Here is a 19,721-nt window from a genome sequence, read left to right on the forward strand (position 1 = left end):
TTGGCTTCTGTACACAAGCGTTTTTAGTCCATCTAATTTTCTCCCATTTTGCTCTTCTGGGATTTTTTGGACTGATTTTCTTACTCTCTATGATTTTCTGAACGTCCTCATTATCTCCAACCAGATTTCATTTTTTTTCTCGAAGGTGTGCGATAATTTTTTGTATGTATATGCTATTTAAAAAATCTTTTATGAGTCATTGAGAGCATGTAATTGAAGATTCAATATTCTGTGAAATTATAAAATGAAAACAAATTATACAGTTAAAAATCATATATTTAAACAACTAATTAACAGTTTAACGGATATTATTTATTTCGTTAATTAAATACCAATTAATATAAGTAATACTTGATATTAATTACTATATGTCTACTATATAGTAGATGAACAGTAATTTATACTTTTCATACTAGTTATAAAATATCATAAACGTTACATAGAAACATAACTAGGACATAAATATGTAAAACAAATGAAGTTTTCAAAAATATTCATTATATTTGCAAATATGGAATAGTTAAAATCATTTTCTTCGTATCAATGTATTTTATAGAAATAGGTCAATATTAAGTTAATCAAAACAAAGTGATACATTAAAAATTAAAACAAAACATTGGATATTTTTTATAGAAATTGCATTTTTTTTATGTATTTATACGAATTATTGTATGAAGTTTAATTTTACGATAATATTATGATTATAATATTAACTACACTGTAAAAATATTAGATATACAAAACACTACACTATTCACTAATTGTAAATTATTAAAAAAGAAAATAAATTAAAGCAATATCAACTTATCAAAAACTATTAACTATAAAACCTAATTTTAAAGCATAGGGGTTTTATCATATTAAGGCCATGCGTGTATTTAAATTGTTCTTTATGATTAAAGTAGCTTACATGAACATTTAACATTTATAATTGTAGTAATATATACAAAGTTTCTCAGACCTAAAAACAATGCTTATAACTTTTGATATACTTATCATTTTTTCAAAATTTATTATTGCCTTCTTAGACTGAATTTTTAATGTGTATTTTTTTTTGAATATGACTAACAAATAAAATATTATTTTTTTTTTAATTTTAAGGAGTCATTTTTTTTTTTAATTTGAACGGATTGATAACAACTTTAGGACAAAGTCAAACTAAGTAGTACAAACTTCAAAGTTGCTAAAAAAAATGTACAAGTGCATATTAATCCGTCTATATTGATAATATAAAACATAATATTTATATTTTGATTCAATAATATTTAGAACTAATGCTGTAATTAATTTGTTTTCAAAGTCCTTATAAACTGAAACTTTCTCTTTGTGAGAAATAATATATATATATAAGTCTTATATATAAATAAACTATTTAGAAAGTTTTATACACATTATTTACCAACGATATTTGTTAATATCTTTGATATTAAAATTGAGATTAAAATGCGATAATGTAATGAACTCTTAGGGTCAATGATTCAAAGTTCACTGTATTAGCTAATAAATTTATAGATAAAATAATATAGTAATATTTTGTGAAAATGTAAGCAGTTGACTTACAGGCAATTCAAATTAAGAATAAGTTTTAAAAAAAAATTATGGAGAGTATTTTTGTTTTTTTATTTTCCTTTGTATTGGTTTTTATTGCTAAAGAATCAAGTAGTGTGGTATTAGATCTCAGTCATGGATACAGGCACAACATAACAAATTGTTGGGAACCTAATGAATTTTTCAATATTTTTGATGTAATAGAAGAAGGAAATCACGAAGATGGAACATGGTATACTACAGAAAAATTTTCTTTGTCTGAACATTGCGGAACTCATATTGATGCACCTTACCATTTTAACAAAAAAGGATGGAAGTTGGGTGATATTCCATTAGAACGACAAATTGTTGAAGGTAAGTACTAATGCTGGCATATGGTAGAACAATAAATAATTTAGGGGATCTAAATCAGGGGTGTCATTTAAAATTTTGTTTTAAGTAGTCATTTCTGTAAAATACCAGTGTCATTTACGGATGCAGTTCTAACAGTTGTCAGTTGGCTAGCTCATATTGACGTAATACTGAATTAAATCTTGTCTATGTATTAATTCAATACTGGCTTAGTATTGGTATTACAAAATCTCCAGAATTGGCTTATTCGAACTCTATGGATTTTTATCAAGCTTTGGCTGAGTACTGAAACAGTAGTGATCATAATTATGTTAACTATATTATCAGTATTGTATTTATATATCTATATATATTGTAAAAAACGAACCATTATTTTTGTTTAGTTCAATACAGGTCATATAATACATGTCATAAAGATTATTTGAATGAATACACGTTTATAAATAAAAAAGTCCACATTACGGTTATTATGAAAATATGCATAAATAGATTAAATAAAAAGCATATTTCAAGATTTTTTGGTCCTAAAAAGGAATATAATTGATACTTTTAAGAACCTAAAAAATCGTTCGTTATAATTCTAATATAAAGAAATTTATAATATTATAATTTTATAAATCCAGATAGTATTATAAATATTAATGATGAGAAAACGTTTAAAGTATTATATCAAGGCATGATTTTGCGACACTGTAGTTAGAATTATTTTCAGAATTTAAACGCATCTTGACTTACACGAATTAACTGAAGTATATATACGTAACCAACTTGGATTAAACGTTGAAACTGTTTTAGTAACAGTTTGCATATGAAATGTATATTTCATAAAATGACATTTAAGTTCATTTTTTACATAATGTACATAATATATATTTTTACTTTAGGTGTACATATTAATGTCAGCCAAGAAGTTAATGGAAATGCTGACTTTGTTTTAACTGCTCATCACTTAATTGAATGGGAAAAAACTTATGGTTTGATTCCCAATCGATCTGTGATATTGATTAACTTTGGATGGTCACACAACTTTGGAAATCGTCTGAAATATTATAGTAGTGAAAATTCAAATATGAGGTAAAAATTTAAATTAAATTAATCATAGGTGCGGTCAGGGCCGGTTTGTTTAGACAAGCTACCGAAAAAATCTCCATGAGTTTCTCAATCTAGGGGTTTTTTATTAAGAATTTTGAATAAGGAAACTGGATATTAAGTTTTTTACTTGTTGATAATTATCAAAAACATATGAACTAACGTAAGATTTAAATTATACTTAAGTACCATTTAATCTAGGTAAGAGATTTTCTCAATAAAAATTTGGTGGACCTTTTTGTTCTATTTCACATTAGATGCTACTCTAAATTTTAAGGGAGAGCAAATACATTTTTTGATCGTAAAAAAATATAATTTTTTTGAAAATTTTATTACTCAAAGACATTTTTTTGAATAATGTTAAACTATAACAATTTACAGATTTCCAGGGTTATCATCTGAAGCAGCCCAATGGATTATTGATACTGGTAGAGTCTACGGCGTTGGTGTTGATTGCCCCAGTGTAGATCCTGGAAATTCTAAGACATTAAGCTTTCATAGAATTATTTCCAAAGCTAATATTTACAATTTGGAAAACGTGGCATTAAATGGAACTTCACTGCCCCCGAAAGGATTTAAACTGATTATTCAACCGATAAAGTTATTAGATGGCACTGGTGGTCCTTGTAGAATTTTAGCTATTACTGACAACAATTTTGAATAAATATGTCTGTCAAATTTATTAAAGGTTTTTTAGAATATAAAATTGTTATATAGAGTGGGTAATACAATGAACTAGGTATATGCTTGTAAAGAAGGTTGGGGACGATTATTGTCCCCATAAAATGTTTTAATAAAATAAGTTATTATGTGTGTACCCATAACAGGTACTCACATTATACAGGGTGTTCAGTAAGTCAGGAAACGGGTTTCTATTGTTCTCATTGTTACAAACAATGAGAACAATAGAAACCCGTTTCCTGACTTACTGAACACCCTGTATAATTTTATACATATACAGGTCTCATTGGAACGATTTTTTTAACGATACGTCAAAAGATCACAAATCTGACCCTTAACTTGCTCACAAGGAGTATTTTTTATGATAGAGTTTTTAATCACTGTCAGATTTATCTGTACTTGACCCAACTATGCCACGTCCTCACTATGCCGTGACTTCACTGTGCTGGTTTTTTTTTTACTTAAAACTTTCATAACTCTGTTATTATTTGTTTTTAATAATAAAAAAAAATTAAGTTTTATGTTTCTTAAATTTCAAATTATCCGTTTTTAGAGATTTTCTTATAAAAAAATTTAGAACTAGTCAGGGGTGTCATTTGAGTATTATCTCAATCTAAATTTTCAGTACAAGTCATAGCTGCACACTATTTTTAAACGTAATTTTAATAGAACACGTTTAATATAATCAAAATTTCTACTCTTAAGTAAAAAAAAAGTTGATCAAAAAATGTTTGAAATTGATGAATTCAAATTTGACTCTATTTTTTAAATATTTTAGTCAACTTTTGATATAATACATCAAAATATTTGTTTTTTATTTTATTGTTTCTTTCATTATAATCTCCATTTTTCAAACTAGCATAATCGTTAAGAAGTTATATTTTATTTTCGTTAAAATTATTTAAAAAAGAAGTCACATAGCCATTTTTTTGAAAATGTTTTTTTAAATATAAAATTAGTGTAGTAGTTATATTATGTGGGATTTATTGCAAGCGAAACAAGTGTATTTGTTAAATGTTCGACCGATCAAAACTTTGCACCAGTCTAGTATAATCTGAAATTGCCCCCTGTGACGAGTATTTATTGATATATACATAAATTCTAATATATAATGTATAATGTATATTCTAATATATAGAGTGGGTATGTGGGTTGGAGAATGCTTTATAAATATATATCAGTACGAACTGTACTCATCCGCGTTTTATATATGTAGCACCAGTGGCGTATTTAAAAATGTATAATGAGGGGGGGCACAAAAAATGTTCATGAATAAAGTACCATAAAATGACTTTTTTTTTGCTCATAACTTTTGTTAACACATATTAAACATATATTTAAAATTTTTTTTTTTTTTAATTTGTTATTTGTTTTGAATTCAGTTTAATTAATAACATTTTTTCTTATACAGTGTGTATCACTACGTAAAAACGCTTCAGAAATAGGTGATAACATTAAGGGGAAAACTGTGCGGACGTCAAATTTTTCTCCACAAGACAACTATATCGACTAACATTTCATAAATCTATGTTATTATCGATAACCAGAAAATAACTTTTTCTAATGATATTATACATTATTACATTGCTTGATAAAATATTTACATGTCTCAGTTAATGGTAGGTAGGGGGGGCAAGTGCCCCCTCTAAATACGCCACTGCGTAGGACTCTTAGGTGTACATATCATCTCTATATATTAAAATGCTTGTAACGCAATAATTATTCGTCCTAAAGTTATTATTAACCCATTAAAATATTTTTATAAAATACACTCTAAAAACGACTATTTTGAAAAAAAATTCATTTATTTAATATTTTATTAATAAAAAAATATGATTTTAATGTAGTCTGATGCATAAACTATTAGAAAAATATTTTAACCATGAAATCTTAAATAATTTGATTAAGCGAATATTACATAACTATTTTTTAATAACTTTTTTAGTTTTTAACTGCATTTTAAGTATGTTTTTTATTATTTGTATCTAATAGAAAAAACAGTTATTTTTTAAAATTTTTTTCGAAATTTCAAAATAGACATTATTAATTATATTTTACCAACAATTTTTATGGGTCGATAAAAACTTAAAGAAGTACTTAATGATGTACAATGAGTTTATATGTTGCGCGGATAAGTATAGTTCGTACTAATGAATGTGCACTCCACCACTGCTACAATACCTACTTTGTATTAAGATGTTTATAACTCAATAATTAATTTATCCTTAAGTTGTTATCCAAACAAAAATAGCTTTATAAATAGATTTTGAAAAATAAATGTATTTAACTTTTTTCTAATTAAAGATGAGAGGAGAAAGATTGAGAAATTTTATAAACATACTTGATTGTATCTTTATACTGAGATATGACATCTAGGGTTTTAGCCATTTTATCAAAGTAGTTTTAGAGCCATTTTAAATCTTTAAAACATTATTTTTCTCTGAATTACTAATTGACTAGTTAAATGTATAAAATTATTTTAAAAATAGAAAATTAATATTAGTTTACTGAATTAGTAGTGGCGTCAGAACTAAATCAGGTGGTAAGCTATATATATTGAGACCAATCTAATACGAAAATTTTATATTTATTAGAAATCTATGATTTTTAGAGTGAACTTCAGTTTACTATGTAATGCATTTAAATTTCAATATATAGTTAACATAAAAATAATTAGATTTGAGGTAAGTACTAATATTACTTTCCAACTTTTTGCAAGTGCCTTTTTGTAAAATTTGGGCTTATTAATTTTAAATTTTAAAGAAAACTTTTAATAATTTGATTAAAAATACTATGTTATTTTTAAGTAAAGATCGTGTTGATCCTTTTGATTTTTAATTTTAATTAAGTCTATAAAAAAGTGTATACAATTTTCACGCTATTGTGAATAATTCACTAACTGTAACAAAGTAAATTAAAATTATATATAAATTTTAGAAAGTAATAATATTGCTTAAAAAAAGGTTATGATATCATTTAATGATATGAGCAAAGATATTACTATACAGAGTGTTCAGTAAGTAAGGTACAGGTCAGTTGTTACAATAAGAACAATAGAAATCTGTTCCTAACTTCTGACCATGCTATATAATGTTATATAACACAATATATGTGTTAAATTGTATAATATACAATGTCTTCCTGGATTACTTATGGATCAAGTATAAATAATCAATTGCACAAAAATAGGTATTAAGGGGTTGTATTTTGTCAATTCGAGAATAAATAGTAATTTTTGTAATTTTTTGAGCAAATTAAAAAAAAATATTGCTATGGTTATATTTATTAATTTGTTATTTTAAAATAATAAAAAAGTAAGTACTATAGAATGTGTGACTATGAATATAGTATGTTGACTGGATTGTATAAAGCGTATAATAAATGATAATTTGAAAATAGGTTACTCAATTTTTTTGGTCTACAATACTGCCTAAATCTGTACTTGGATCATTTAATTTTTTAAAATTTAACCAAATTATTTTCATAAATGCAAAACAAATATTAGTTTGAGTGATTTTTTAATAATTTATCACAAACCTACGAATATTATTCCGGTGAGTTTTCCCTTAAGTAAAGGTTAGACTTAACTAGCATTTTGTTTCTATTATCTTATAATATAAGCTCTAAAATGTTTGAAATTCATTTAATTTGTATTATTTACTTGTTAGTTTTCATTCTGGCAATGCATTTTAAATCTAATGATTTAGAAAATCAATTTTTATAAACATTAACATAAAAAATTTCAAATAATACTAATTATTCGTAAGAGCTATTTCAATCAATGAAATATAAGTAAGATTACCTCAATGGTAATACCCATTTAAGATTATTATAAACCAAACGATGGTTTCATATTATTCTATATGAGTATGCATCACTAAGTCAATAAAAGTTACGCCCTAATCAGGCAATACGTAGAACATTATAAGACGAGTATGTCCTTCAGTCAGAATAGTCTATTGTATTTTGGTCACGATTTAATTCATTAAAAAATGAGTTGTGCGAGATAAAAATAGATTAACAATAATGCATAACTTATTATGTTTTTACATAACAATCATAAAAAGATACATTAATTCTGCGGGAATAATTGCTTATTAAGTTATTTTCTATAATGTACGGGAAATTATGAGTGTTTGCTTAAAACACGTTTACACTTTAATGATTAAGTTATTTTTAGTAGAAATGAAAACTGCGTATATGGTAGTAAAATTTTGGTGAACCAAAGGTTACACTAAATAAAAGCCAGTAATTTCTAAGGAGATAAAACACTACTGTAATATTTTAAATATATATTTAGAATTTAATTGAAAAATATCTAAATAGATAATGCTGTCAAAAAACGACTAAATTCTTTAAAATTTGTTAGATTTATAATTTAATGTTAATGTTAGAATATTATCCAAACATAATTAAATCATTTGGAATTTTGATAATTGTATTCTCTAAATACTAACTTTTCAGAAATTTAGCTGTGAATTATATTAAGAATATAAAAATAATAATAAAAAAAATTTAGGCTATAATGTGGTACTTATATTTATAATGCAATGTATAATATAAAATTTGTTTCAGAGTTAAAAATTAAAAAAGTCTCTAATTACAATCTATTTACAAAATTACAATACAATTTGTAATATACAATTCAATCTTGGAAATGAGCTTAGCTAACAAATTATAGGTATCTTGGATCAATATAAATAGAAACGAATCGTAAGAAACTACATTGAAGCAATTTTCTTAGTTAACTAATAATTAAGAATTGAAAATTCGAATTATGAACTCAATAATTATTAACTTGTAGTATAATAAAATTTCAAACACTGTTATACTATCCTAATGGTTAAAAATTAATTTACAAAAATACAAGATAATATCTATTTTACAATTAAATAAAGAAATTTTATACATCACAAAGCATCAACTTTTAAGAACCAGCATGATACTATAAAAATCTGTACTTTTTTTTATAATAAAATTGTCAAGTGAATGAATGTACAATACATAAAAGTTGACAAAATAATTTGAGTTCTTTAAATTTGGTTGAAACATTATAACATACATATTTAATAAAATTTTATAGATCACATACACCTTTTTGATATGTTTTCCATCCACAAGACTTCAAATACTTAAAAATTATATTATGAAGAAACAATTTAAATCAACATTATGACCCAATATACCCAATAAAAACCTTTAAATATTGTTCACATTTTTTTTAACCAATTTATTAACCTCATAAGTGCTGGAAGAAGTAGTACAAGTTAAACTTAATTGGTAATTAATAAAATAACTCATTAATTAGATTTTATAGATCTTACCACAGTACAGAAAGTAAAAAGATATATTTGAAGATAATAAAATAATAATAAAAATTAACAACATTACAGATAATTTCAGTTGGTTATTTAACATCTAGAAATTTAAATTTGTAGAACATTAAATACATAGATATAAATAAATTGCACAAATTATACAAACCAATATTAGATCACAAATTTAAAAACAAAATGAAAATATTTAACATTTAAAACCACTGTTAAATTAAATTAATTCGTATCTTTTAGAAGATTTTAAAGAATTTATTATTATTGAATTTATAAATAGGGTAAATCATGGGATGAATTGCATAATATATATTTATCAATAAAATATACAATTTTATAAAAAAAACTCTACAATCAGTCAATGATTTACCCTAAATTATATAGGAGAATTATGGGCTTAAGCACCATAAAAATCAATATAATATTTATTAAGAATATAAAATGCCTTTACATATTTATGTAGAGATCAACCTGTTTTTATCCCGAATGCAAATTCATTATTATTAACCATAATTATTATATATTATACAAAAATTAAATACAGATCAATTATACAAAATAAATTATTAAGTTTCTTTCATTAATGAATATTCATTGTTTATAATTAAATTCTACTTTTCAAATATACTCAAAATCAAATAAAATGTTTAAGCTGTTTAGTTGTAATTAACAAACTGAAACATTAAGAGTTTACGTATATAAATTAACTCTTTTCTCAAGTAAAAATGTATTATAGTGGTAAATAATAATAATGAAAAAAAAAATTTGATTAAAATTATTTGAGTAATTATTTGATCAATTAATTATTCATTGCATTTATTTAAGAAAATCAATATAATTTTGTTAGAAATAGTGCTATGATCTTTACATAATTTGTTGGATTTTATCAATTATTCTTGTATCACAATATACTTACAATATATTTTCCCCAAATTTTTTTTTTTCAAATATTTGTTAGATTTAATTTTTTATGATATACAAAACTCTTAATTATAAATCTTAGTTAAAAAAATCTAAAACATCGGCTAGGTTATTTACACAATTTCATTCAATCATAGGTAATTATTATGTTGATGTATAGTTGGCAATTTGTCCAGTGTTTTGACCCGATTTGGGGCTTACGCTGGTGGAATTGGACCGGAGACACTTCCAAAACAAATAAAAGAAAAGATCTTATACTTTTTTGTTTCAAAATTTTATAAATAGTTAAATAAATATGATAGGTACACATGAATACTTATACAATGAACTAAAAAGAAAAAATTGTGATTCAGGAACTAAATTTATTATGACTTATCTTTTTGAAGAAAAGTAGATTACTGTGTTAAGCAATATTAGAAAAACTTTTATATATTAATTATGGATAAACCTCATATCAATACATAAAATATAACTAAAATTATAAAACAAAGAATAGTGTTAACTACTGAAAGATTTCAATGAAAACAATAGAACAATCACCAATTAATAAAAAGTAAAACACGTAAGAGAATTATTCTTATTTTTAGTAAATGGAAGGGGACTATAATTTAAGCATGCATTTCGTAAGAAAAAATACTTTTACAAAGAGATCATTTATTTTTTATTTTTACCAAAGTAATTTTTTTTTTTATGATACTCCTATTTTAGTTATACGAGTATATTGTTGTAATTCATTTATTTTTGATAAGATGGATTTTGAAGATGTAAACCAATCAAATCATTTGCAAATATCAATATTTTTAAGAAAATAATGTTTAATTATTTTGAAGGTGGCAATAAACAGGCTAGAATTAATTGAATATACTTCAATTTTAAGAAATTGAGTATTTATAATGTTAGATGGTGTTACAGAATAAATATTATAGGAAATTGTTAATTTAGGTTTGATGGCGATTGCGTCTGCTCACAAATACTGACTTGGTTTGCAGAGGTTGTGTAGTAGAAGGTGAATCTGGAGTAGCCATATTTGAACTGCGTGTTTGAGTTCTAACTGGTCTTGCAGACCCAGGATCAGCACTATAACGTAATCTTGATTGTAATGGTTGAATAACACCTATGGTAAAATTTTTTTGAAAATAAGTTAAATGAACATAATCATGAGTATACTAACTTAATATAATATGTTTTAAATTGGACTTATATGAAAAATTGACAAAAACATAATAGAATAATAAGATATTTTAAAAGGATTCCAATAAAAAATTTCATACCTGAACAATTATCTGGAACTAAAGGTACTTTGGACAAAAAATTTTTAATACCACTCTGATCAGCCTGGGCTCGGCTGCTTAATGGTACAACATTGGTAGTAGGAGAGCTACCATCTTGTATAGCACGTCTATCTTGATGCGAAGCATTTTTTTGATCATCAGATCCAGTATATCTGGTACCATTAGCACCCTGTAAATAGAGTTATTAAATTAAGTAACTACAAGTCAAATAATAGTAATTTTATTAAATCAAAAGCATCATTTTATTTTAAAAATCAATACTTATATTAAGTCTAATTTTACATTTTTCTATACCAACTATTGTCGTTAAACTAATAACATTAACAAATATGCTTTTGTACTTACAAATTTCAACATGTTCCAATCAAATATATAATCATATGTAAATCCTTGACGATGGAATAATTGTCTAAATAACTGTCTTAAATAGGAAAAATCTGGTTTTTCAGTAAATCGCAATGCACGACAGTATAACAGGTAAGTTAAAAATTCATCTAAAATAAAAATTTATTGAGTACACATTTCTCAAATATCCTATCAATGAGAAAAAAGAAATATTTCTCATGAAATAATATAAAGGTCCCTAGATGTTCATAAAGTTGTTTTTCTTAAATCTGATTAAGATTCCATATTATTATAGTTTTAAGTAAAATATCAGCAATTTTGAAAACAATTATACTCTAACAAGTGTAGTATTAAATATATACGTACAGTAATACTTTAAATGATAGACCATACTTGCGACCTCAATAAATAATCAATATAATACTCAATTTTTATTTTTAATTATTTGTTTTTTTAAATTGAATTATGGCAATGTATCAAATAAATGTTTAGATATTTATATTTTTATGTACATCTTTTTCATAAGTAGTTATTGAAATCAATATAATTCATAATATATTTTTACATTTTTTTTAGTATAAATAATTTATTAAATAATGAAATAGTTTAAAATAAAGTTATACCTAAAAGTATGTATAAATACTAGTTTCAGTGGTGCACCATCATCAAGTAAATGATTAAAAATTTAATAAAACTCTTAGAACAAAAAAATCGTTACATAAATGAAACATGAAAAAAATACAAATAAATCACAATTTAAAAAATTTTAAATTAATAAAATGGGTTAGTATAAGAGAGCAAAAGAAATTTTTATATTTTTATAAAGTAGTAGTTCCGTTTTATTTATACATTATACAGTAAGGTTTTGCTTCTTTTACATTATTTTAATAAATTAATTATTTACAAATGAAGTTCAGTTTTAAAAATTATTAATTATCTTTTAAAAAATGATTAAATTTGGAATTAATATTAACATAAGAATATTTACCTCACAAATTTTGAAACACTTTTTATATATTTGCTCTATGGCATAAAATAAAGCTAATATTGATCAAAAGAGATAAAAAATATTGATTAACTACTATATAAATAAAAAAATGTAATACTGTTGTATATAAATACATACTGAAATCAAGGTCTTTAAACTATATATATGTTAATATTTAATATATAAAAATATTTTCCATATTAGTCATTGACTAAGAGCCTATAGTGGCACTAGATTCTTTACAACAACGACAACTAGTCAGTCAATATACCAAATTACACACTCAATATAAGTATCATAGGGTTTTAATTAAATAAATATAATTACTTGGATAGCCTTTACACAAGTCTTCAAATGATGTCACAATTTTCTTTTCACTAATTCGTTCATATTTCTGACGTTTTGTAGCAGCTTTTAAACCTTGCCAAGGTAAAGAACCACGATTGAAATACATTAATACATAACCAAGAGATTCGAGATCATCACGTCGACTTTGCTCTGATATAAATAAAAAAAATTTTTAGAAGGAAAACAAAATCTTTAGCAAAATTTTTTTACATACCTATACCCAAATGTGTGTTAATGGAAGCATAACGGGCAGTGCCAGTGAGATTTTTATTTTCTCGATACATTATATGTTCATTTGTCCTACTGTCACAGTATTTTTTGGCCAAACCAAAATCAATTATGTAAACCAAATTACCTCGTTTACCTAACCCCATTAAAAAATTGTCTGGTTTGATATCCCTGTGTATGAAGTTTTTACTGTGAATATATTCTATTCTATCCAACTAAGGTTTTAAGAAGTAGGTATATATTAATATAAATAATAAGTTATTTTAAAAAATAGTAAGATAATTACCAGTTGATCAGCTAATAATAGAACTGTTTTAATAGAAAATCTTCTAGAACAAAAGTTAAATAAATCTTCTAGGGAAGGGCCAAGTAACTCCATAACCATAACATTGTAGTCACCTTCTGAACCACACCATTTTATAATAGGTATCCCAGCTAAATTCATATAAATTGATAAAAAAAATATAGTAACAATAAGTTTATTTTTTGTGAACTTACGTGCTCTTGAGAGCATTTTGTAAATTTTGGATTCTATATGCAATTGAGGATGCCTTGTTTTGATACATTCTAATTTGATTGCTACTTCTTCTCCAGTTGAAATATTTGTACCTAAATTTATGAAAAAAAACCATTTTATCAAAAATAGTTAAATGTTCTAAACAGGTCAAATAATTTTCTAATTAAATAAATAATTTATTCAGTTAGATTATTATAATAAAATAATTCAAAATACTTTTATAAAATTAGGTTTTTTAAATAAAAAATGAATTTATTTTAAATAAATAAATAAATTTAATTTATTGAAAATAAAACTTTATAACACCATAATATTTTTTACGAGAAGATCAAATATTATTTTGAAGTAATATTCATAAGAAAAATATTTTGACACATTGATCATTCATTCAAATTAATTAAAGTAATAAGCATTTTAAAATAAACAAAATATTTTCTTTATTTAAGAAATCATTAAGTATATCTTTTAATAAAAACGATGTATTATATATAAAACCACGATGGTATAATTATCGAATCGCGATTATTTCTGTGGTTATAATTGACACATAACGAAAGCACATGATGTATTCCACTAATAAATACAAAAAAAAAAAGTAAAGTAAAAGAATTATTGTAAAATGAATACATAGTTGCTGGTACGTCATAGAAGCGTGCAAATTTTAAAACTTACCCAAGTATATATCACCGAATGATCCACTGCCGATCTTACGCCCCAGCCGGTATTTATTACCTACCCTGAGTTCCATCACTAGATGATCATCTAAAACACCTAGTAATTGGTGCACTCGACAAGTGTATTCAACTGATCACAATCAATCAACAATAATCGGTCATGATAAAATTCAACATTGTCCAGTCGATCCAGCACAACGACAGTAAATCGTAGCGGCCATGTTGATTGTTGATTATTTGTTGACTTCTCTTCTTCCTCTTTGTGTGACAAAGGAGTAGCGGAGTAGGAGGAGACTGGTTATTTCTCTCTCTTTATAGTTCTCTCTTTATTTTTGTTATCACTGCCGTATTTCATTATGTAACAGCTGTTTTTAGTTTTAGCAAATGGGAAATCAATTTGCAAGTTAACGACCGAGTTAAAATTTATATTAAAGTTAAAATCTAAGTGTATTAAAATAGTTACAAACAATTGTATTAAAAACTCAATTATTTTTTGAAAGTAGATATTATTTTGCTAAGTAAAAACCAAAAGTTAGTTAACATAAAGTAACCATTTTGTTTATTTCAAATTTAAATGCGCGTCTTTGACATTAATATTAAATAATAATAATTAAGTTCTTTTTATCATTATTGTAATGTATGATTAGATATTCTATATTTAAATTATAATTGAAAAGTCTTATGTTATGTGCAGTCTAGAGTTTATGTTATTATAATTAAAATTTGACAAATTAAATAATTTGTTTGTATAAGTTGAATGAATTGAATCTATTTATTTATCTAAAATTAAAAGCAGATTAAAATTAATTTGTTAAAAAAAATTATCAATGTTCACATTATTTTTATATGTACTGAGTACTTTATTTATTTTGAATGAAACTTAAGACGATTTTGGATGAAAATTGTTAAACGGTAAATAATGATATCTAAAAATTAGATACAATTTATCTAGTATGAGTTAAGTGTTTGATGTGACAATCACAACAAAATTAATTAATTATGATTCATAATGATTCAGAAGTGCCGGAACTATTTTTTAAATGGGAGGCAAATATTTAATGATTCTGTCCCCTTGGTTATTACTAAGCTAAAAAGCGAGTTAAGCTATTTTTTGGTGGATTTTAGTGATCTTATAAAAAAAATCCGATAATTTAATTTTTACTCTTAATAATTATTAGCTTTTATTTGAAGCTGAGAAAATATTAACTTTATCATGATGTGTTTTTTTACTTTTTAATTTTTTTTTTTTGTGTGTTTGCCAATACTTTTTTTTAGCTCTCACTGGACCGATTTTTCTCAACAATACATTAAAAGATTACAAATCATATCTAGTTGAAGACATTACCCTCAAAAATTATAAAATTTTTCCTCGTTTCCCGTAAATGGTGAAAATCCCTCAAAAAATTATGATTTTTAATTTCAGTAAATTTCGTCATTTTTTTTTTCTAAAAATTGTCATAACTTATAGAAAAATGAACAAATCTTTTTTTATATTAAAACCTTAAGTAATTCTCTCTTATTTAATTTAATATTTTTGAAAATCTGATCCTTTACCTGCTCACAAGAGGGGATTTAAAATAATAACTTTTTTACAAAACTCAACTTTTTCAACTTAAATTTTGAAAATGTTTCGGAAATACTGCGTCCTTGAAACATATAACAAATTAAAGCTTATAATACGTACTATAAATTTTAAAGAAAAAAATTGTCCCAACGACTTATCTTCTTTATGTAAATGGCTGCCGTAATTAAAAACCATGCTATTTTGTATTCAATTTTTATTTTAAAACACCTTATAAGGTGTTTTTTTAATTTTTAATTAAATTAAATTGTGTTAATTTTTTTTTGTCAAATTCTATTGGGGGGCATAATGATACTTTCCCCCATAGTATTTTGATCAAGGTGCAACTACCCCCCCCATCGCCCTCCGGTTCCAGCGCCAATGATTATGAAAATACATTTAGTGAAATAATAAAGTCAAATTTGGTCTAACATCAATGATATTTTGTCCTATTATTAGAGATCAATATTTTGAATACTATTATTTTTTATATAGAGTGCATTTTTTAGTTATAATATTAATAAAATTTAACTTCTGATTTGATTAAATTAAAAGTTTCACCTAGTAATATGAAAAAAAAATATGAATTGGAATTTTCAATATTTAATTGAAAGATGGCGGAATAAGTATATGATATCTTCAATTGCAGAGCTAAAAAACATATGTTATATGATAACGGTAGGACAGACTGATAAAATAGAAGACGTTTTGAGATCATAGTATATTAAAAACTTTGTTTTGATTGCATTTTAGAAGTACAAAATAGATTAATATTATTAACAATAATTACGTATTTAATGTTTTGTCTGTGAATGTTTAAAATAATGTTGCAGAAACATTTTTGGAGAATTTTTGCTTCTCCAAATGCTGGAAGCTTGATTAATAACAGGTAAATATTATATTTAGAGTACTTACACACACACACACACACACACACACATATATATATAAATGAATAAATAAATAATTTAGTTTTTAACTTATTTAGTCCTTAATTAATCAAGAAATTACTTTTTTTTTTAGAAGGAGCAAATTTATATCACCAAATCTATGTCGTTTTTATGCAAAAACCAATGATGATATTGATACTGAACTAAATAAACCAGTAAAGTATACTGCTAGTCCTGCTTATGAATGGAGAGCTTCACACTCGCGAATTGGTAGTAAGGCAGAGTTTGGACCATGGTATGAGCCTCACATAGTGACAATAAGTTTATTAGTATTTATGGTTTACTTCTTTATTCTTCGAGAAGAAAACGATCTTGATGCTTTATTAGAAAAGCCTCTTAGTGAATTAAATTTAAATCCTAGTGATAAAAAAAATAATTGAATAGTTTGTATTTTATTACTTATTTTAGAGTAAAAAATGTGTAATTAATTAAATCTTATTAGAAATTTATCATTATTATATCCTTAAAATGTTTTGTTAAATGAAAAAATACTAAAATTCATAATAATAAATAAAATATTAAACATAAATATAAAAGTGGTTTTTATGTACATATATAGAAAAATGTTGTACCTTGGTTATATTTAAATAACTCTTAAAACTATACAAAAAAATAAAAATTAAATTTTAAAATAATCTCCTTCAAAGTTTTGACTCCTATAAGAATTAAATTGTAATTTTTAAATTTTAACTTTTAAATGCAATTTTTTAAATTTAATTTTTAAAATAATATTCTTATCAATTTTTATCTATAGAGATTGCGTTATTATATAAAGAATAATAAACTGAATTCAGCTAAATCAAAATATCAAAATCATATTTTTTGTGATACCCCCTATTGAATTAACAGTGTAAATTAATTTTGTTAAAAATAATGACGTTAAATTATACAATACAAACATAAAATGTATTTTTGAAATTATATACATTAGCACTATTGTACACAGTGGAACAGATATAATTGACAACTTTTAAACTTTTGATACAATTGCTATTATTAAATACGACTTTGTTATTCTAATTATTTTGTCCATATTTTAGGTCAAACAGGATTTTTCATTTTCATATTTTAAATTATAATTAACTAACAAGGATCAGAATAATAGAACTTTCTATTTTTATTTTTACAATTTATTTGTAAAAATTATTGAAATAAATTATTGAATTTCAATTTCATACTAAATTTAATTACTATAATAAGACTAAATAAATCATTATAAGACTATGATTTATAACTTTACTTATTAATCATAAAAATCAGGTTATAATTAAAGTAATAGTTGTAAAAGTAAAGGAGTTGGTTATGTTTTTGGAATAATTTCCTTCTAAAAATTAAACACTATCCTCATATTTCATCAATATGTTTTTTATGATAGTGATTTTAATCACTGTTAGATATTATCTATACTTGTCTCAACTATGATATGACTCCCTTGTGCTGTTTTTTTTTTTTTTTTTTTCTCAGTATATAATTATCAATTATCACAGTGTTTACGATTTCCTTAGGAGAACCTTTTAGTTTTTGTTACAATTACTGTTATTAAAAGTAATCGAACCAATATTATTATAGTAGCACTTTAAAACTATTTTTGCATTATTATATTAAGTTAAACGTATATTTTTTATTATTTATGTTTAATAATAAAAAAATTGTTTTTTGTTGATATCTTGGAGCCCGTAGCTAATAAATATTTATTGGTTTAACTAAGAAGATGACATTCTAAGGGACATATTTTAGCCTAAACTGCTTAGGATCAAAAATTTTAGGGTTCATGTTGATATGTCAACTAGTAATTGCTTATTTTTAATAGATACATATATTATTTTTTTATACTTAACCTAACACCAAAGAGGAGTTCTATTTTAGTAACTGCTTAGTGTACTCGACATTCTTTGACTTTGTTAATTTTACTTTCAGAAAGAAATGTCCCTGGGTACGCATAGGTGCAAATAAGTGGGTTTAGTTACTAAAAATTTAAAAAGTTAAAATTTTTCCACCCCAAAAATAGTTCTATTTTAGTTGCCTTTGATTGAGTTGGGTTGGGTTTGGTATATACGGGATTTAATTTTAACTAGTGTTCAGTGAAATATTTCGTTAGAAAAACTCAAAAACCAAAAACAAAACCCAGCACAGTAAGGACGTAATATAGTTGGGTCCAGTATAGATGATATCTAACAGTGATTAAATCACTATCAAAAACGCTTCGTTGCAAATCAGTAGATAGTGTTAAATTCTAAAAACATTATGGATTATTCCAAAAGCAACATGATCTCCTATTTTCTTATTTATATTCTGATTACAAGTTTTATGATTTATAAGTGTAATATATGAATAAATATTTATCATAGCATTTAAATATGGTATGAAATTAATATTTAATAATTTTAACAAAAATCGTATTTTTTTTTTAAATTTGATGTCTGTTTTCACCATGAAAACAAAATAAAGTCCGACATTTTTTTTTTCATATTAAAGTATATTACATGAGCTTTAATTTAATATATATATATATATATATATATATAAAAGTATTAGTATTTTCGGAACACTTTCAAAAATTAAGTTGAAAAAGTTGTCATTTTGAATCCACCCTTGTGCGCAGGTAAAGGGTCAAATTTATATAAAAAATATACAAAATGATAGGTAAATACCTGATAAAAATAAATTATATTGACTTGGTCATTTTTAAAAAAGTAATGACAGTTATAAGTAAAAAAAATTGAAAAAATGTCGAAAATTAGCGATTTTTAAAATTGTATTTGTTTTGGATATTTCCCCCATTTATGGGAATGAAGGATTTTTTTTCAATTTTTAAGGACAATGTCATCAACTAGATGCGATTTGTGATGTTTTAACGTATCATTGAAAGAAATCGGTTCAGTGAGAGTTGAGAAAAAG

At 24.2% G+C, this 19,721-nt stretch overlaps 3 protein-coding genes across 4 annotated transcripts; 2 read left to right on the top strand and 1 right to left on the bottom strand.

Moving 5' to 3' along the window:
• The first annotated feature begins 1,517 nt into the window (after positions 1-1,517).
• Positions 1,518-3,706, top strand: LOC126904520 (isatin hydrolase-like). The gene is made up of 3 exons (XM_050683608.1): positions 1,518-1,902; positions 2,784-2,973; positions 3,370-3,706. Exons 1-3 carry the CDS (start codon positions 1,599-1,601, stop codon positions 3,650-3,652), a joined length of 777 nt encoding a protein of 258 aa, XP_050539565.1. The 5' UTR covers positions 1,518-1,598; the 3' UTR covers positions 3,653-3,706.
• A 5,267-nt stretch (positions 3,707-8,973) lies between these two features.
• LOC126906179 (casein kinase I-like) lies at positions 8,974-14,575 on the bottom strand. 2 transcript variants are annotated; one of them, XM_050686528.1, is made up of 9 exons: positions 14,311-14,573; positions 13,620-13,730; positions 13,408-13,556; positions 13,108-13,336; positions 12,873-13,043; positions 11,558-11,706; positions 11,192-11,381; positions 10,899-11,034; positions 8,974-10,145 (listed from the first exon to the last, which is right to left on the bottom strand). In XM_050686528.1, the coding sequence occupies exons 1-9, from the start codon at positions 14,384-14,386 to the stop codon at positions 10,118-10,120; spliced, it is 1,239 nt and encodes a 412-aa protein (XP_050542485.1). In that variant the 5' UTR covers positions 14,387-14,573; the 3' UTR covers positions 8,974-10,117. The 2 variants fall into 2 exon arrangements, with proteins under 2 accessions (XP_050542485.1, XP_050542484.1); XM_050686527.1 differs by lacking the exon at positions 8,974-10,145 and having other exon boundaries at positions 10,263-11,034; positions 14,311-14,575.
• A 1,987-nt stretch (positions 14,576-16,562) lies between these two features.
• LOC126906181 (uncharacterized) lies at positions 16,563-17,321 on the top strand. Its single transcript, XM_050686531.1, has 2 exons — positions 16,563-16,762; positions 16,897-17,321. The coding sequence occupies exons 1-2, from the start codon at positions 16,686-16,688 to the stop codon at positions 17,201-17,203; spliced, it is 384 nt and encodes a 127-aa protein (XP_050542488.1). The 5' UTR covers positions 16,563-16,685; the 3' UTR covers positions 17,204-17,321.
• Positions 17,322-19,721: the final 2,400 nt, after the last annotated feature.

Source organism: Daktulosphaira vitifoliae, unplaced genomic scaffold (genome assembly GCF_025091365.1).
Source record: "Daktulosphaira vitifoliae isolate Bord-2020 unplaced genomic scaffold, ASM2509136v1 Scaffold_4, whole genome shotgun sequence".
NCBI lineage: Eukaryota > Metazoa > Arthropoda > Insecta > Hemiptera > Phylloxeridae > Daktulosphaira > Daktulosphaira vitifoliae.

Excerpts from the sequence above, each read along its gene's own strand:
- LOC126904520 (XM_050683608.1), top strand. The coding sequence starts at position 1,599 with ATGGAGAGTATTTTTGTTTTTTTATTTTCCTTTGTATTGGTTTTTATT. Across the intron at positions 1,903-2,783 it reads AGAACGACAAATTGTTGAAG|GTGTACATATTAATGTCAGC; the intron begins GTAAGTACTAAT and ends TTTTTACTTTAG. Across the intron at positions 2,974-3,369 it reads AGTGAAAATTCAAATATGAG|ATTTCCAGGGTTATCATCTG; the intron begins GTAAAAATTTAA and ends AACAATTTACAG.
- LOC126906181 (XM_050686531.1), top strand. The coding sequence starts at position 16,686 with ATGTTTAAAATAATGTTGCAGAAACATTTTTGGAGAATTTTTGCTTCT. Across the intron at positions 16,763-16,896 it reads GGAAGCTTGATTAATAACAG|AAGGAGCAAATTTATATCAC; the intron begins GTAAATATTATA and ends TTTTTTTTTTAG.
- LOC126906179 (XM_050686527.1), bottom strand. The coding sequence starts at position 14,386 with ATGGAACTCAGGGTAGGTAATAAATACCGGCTGGGGCGTAAGATCGGC. Across the intron at positions 13,337-13,407 it reads TATTATTAGCTGATCAACTG|TTGGATAGAATAGAATATAT; the intron begins GTAATTATCTTA and ends TTAAAACCTTAG. Across the intron at positions 11,382-11,557 it reads ATTGGAACATGTTGAAATTT|GGTGCTAATGGTACCAGATA; the intron begins GTAAGTACAAAA and ends CTCTATTTACAG.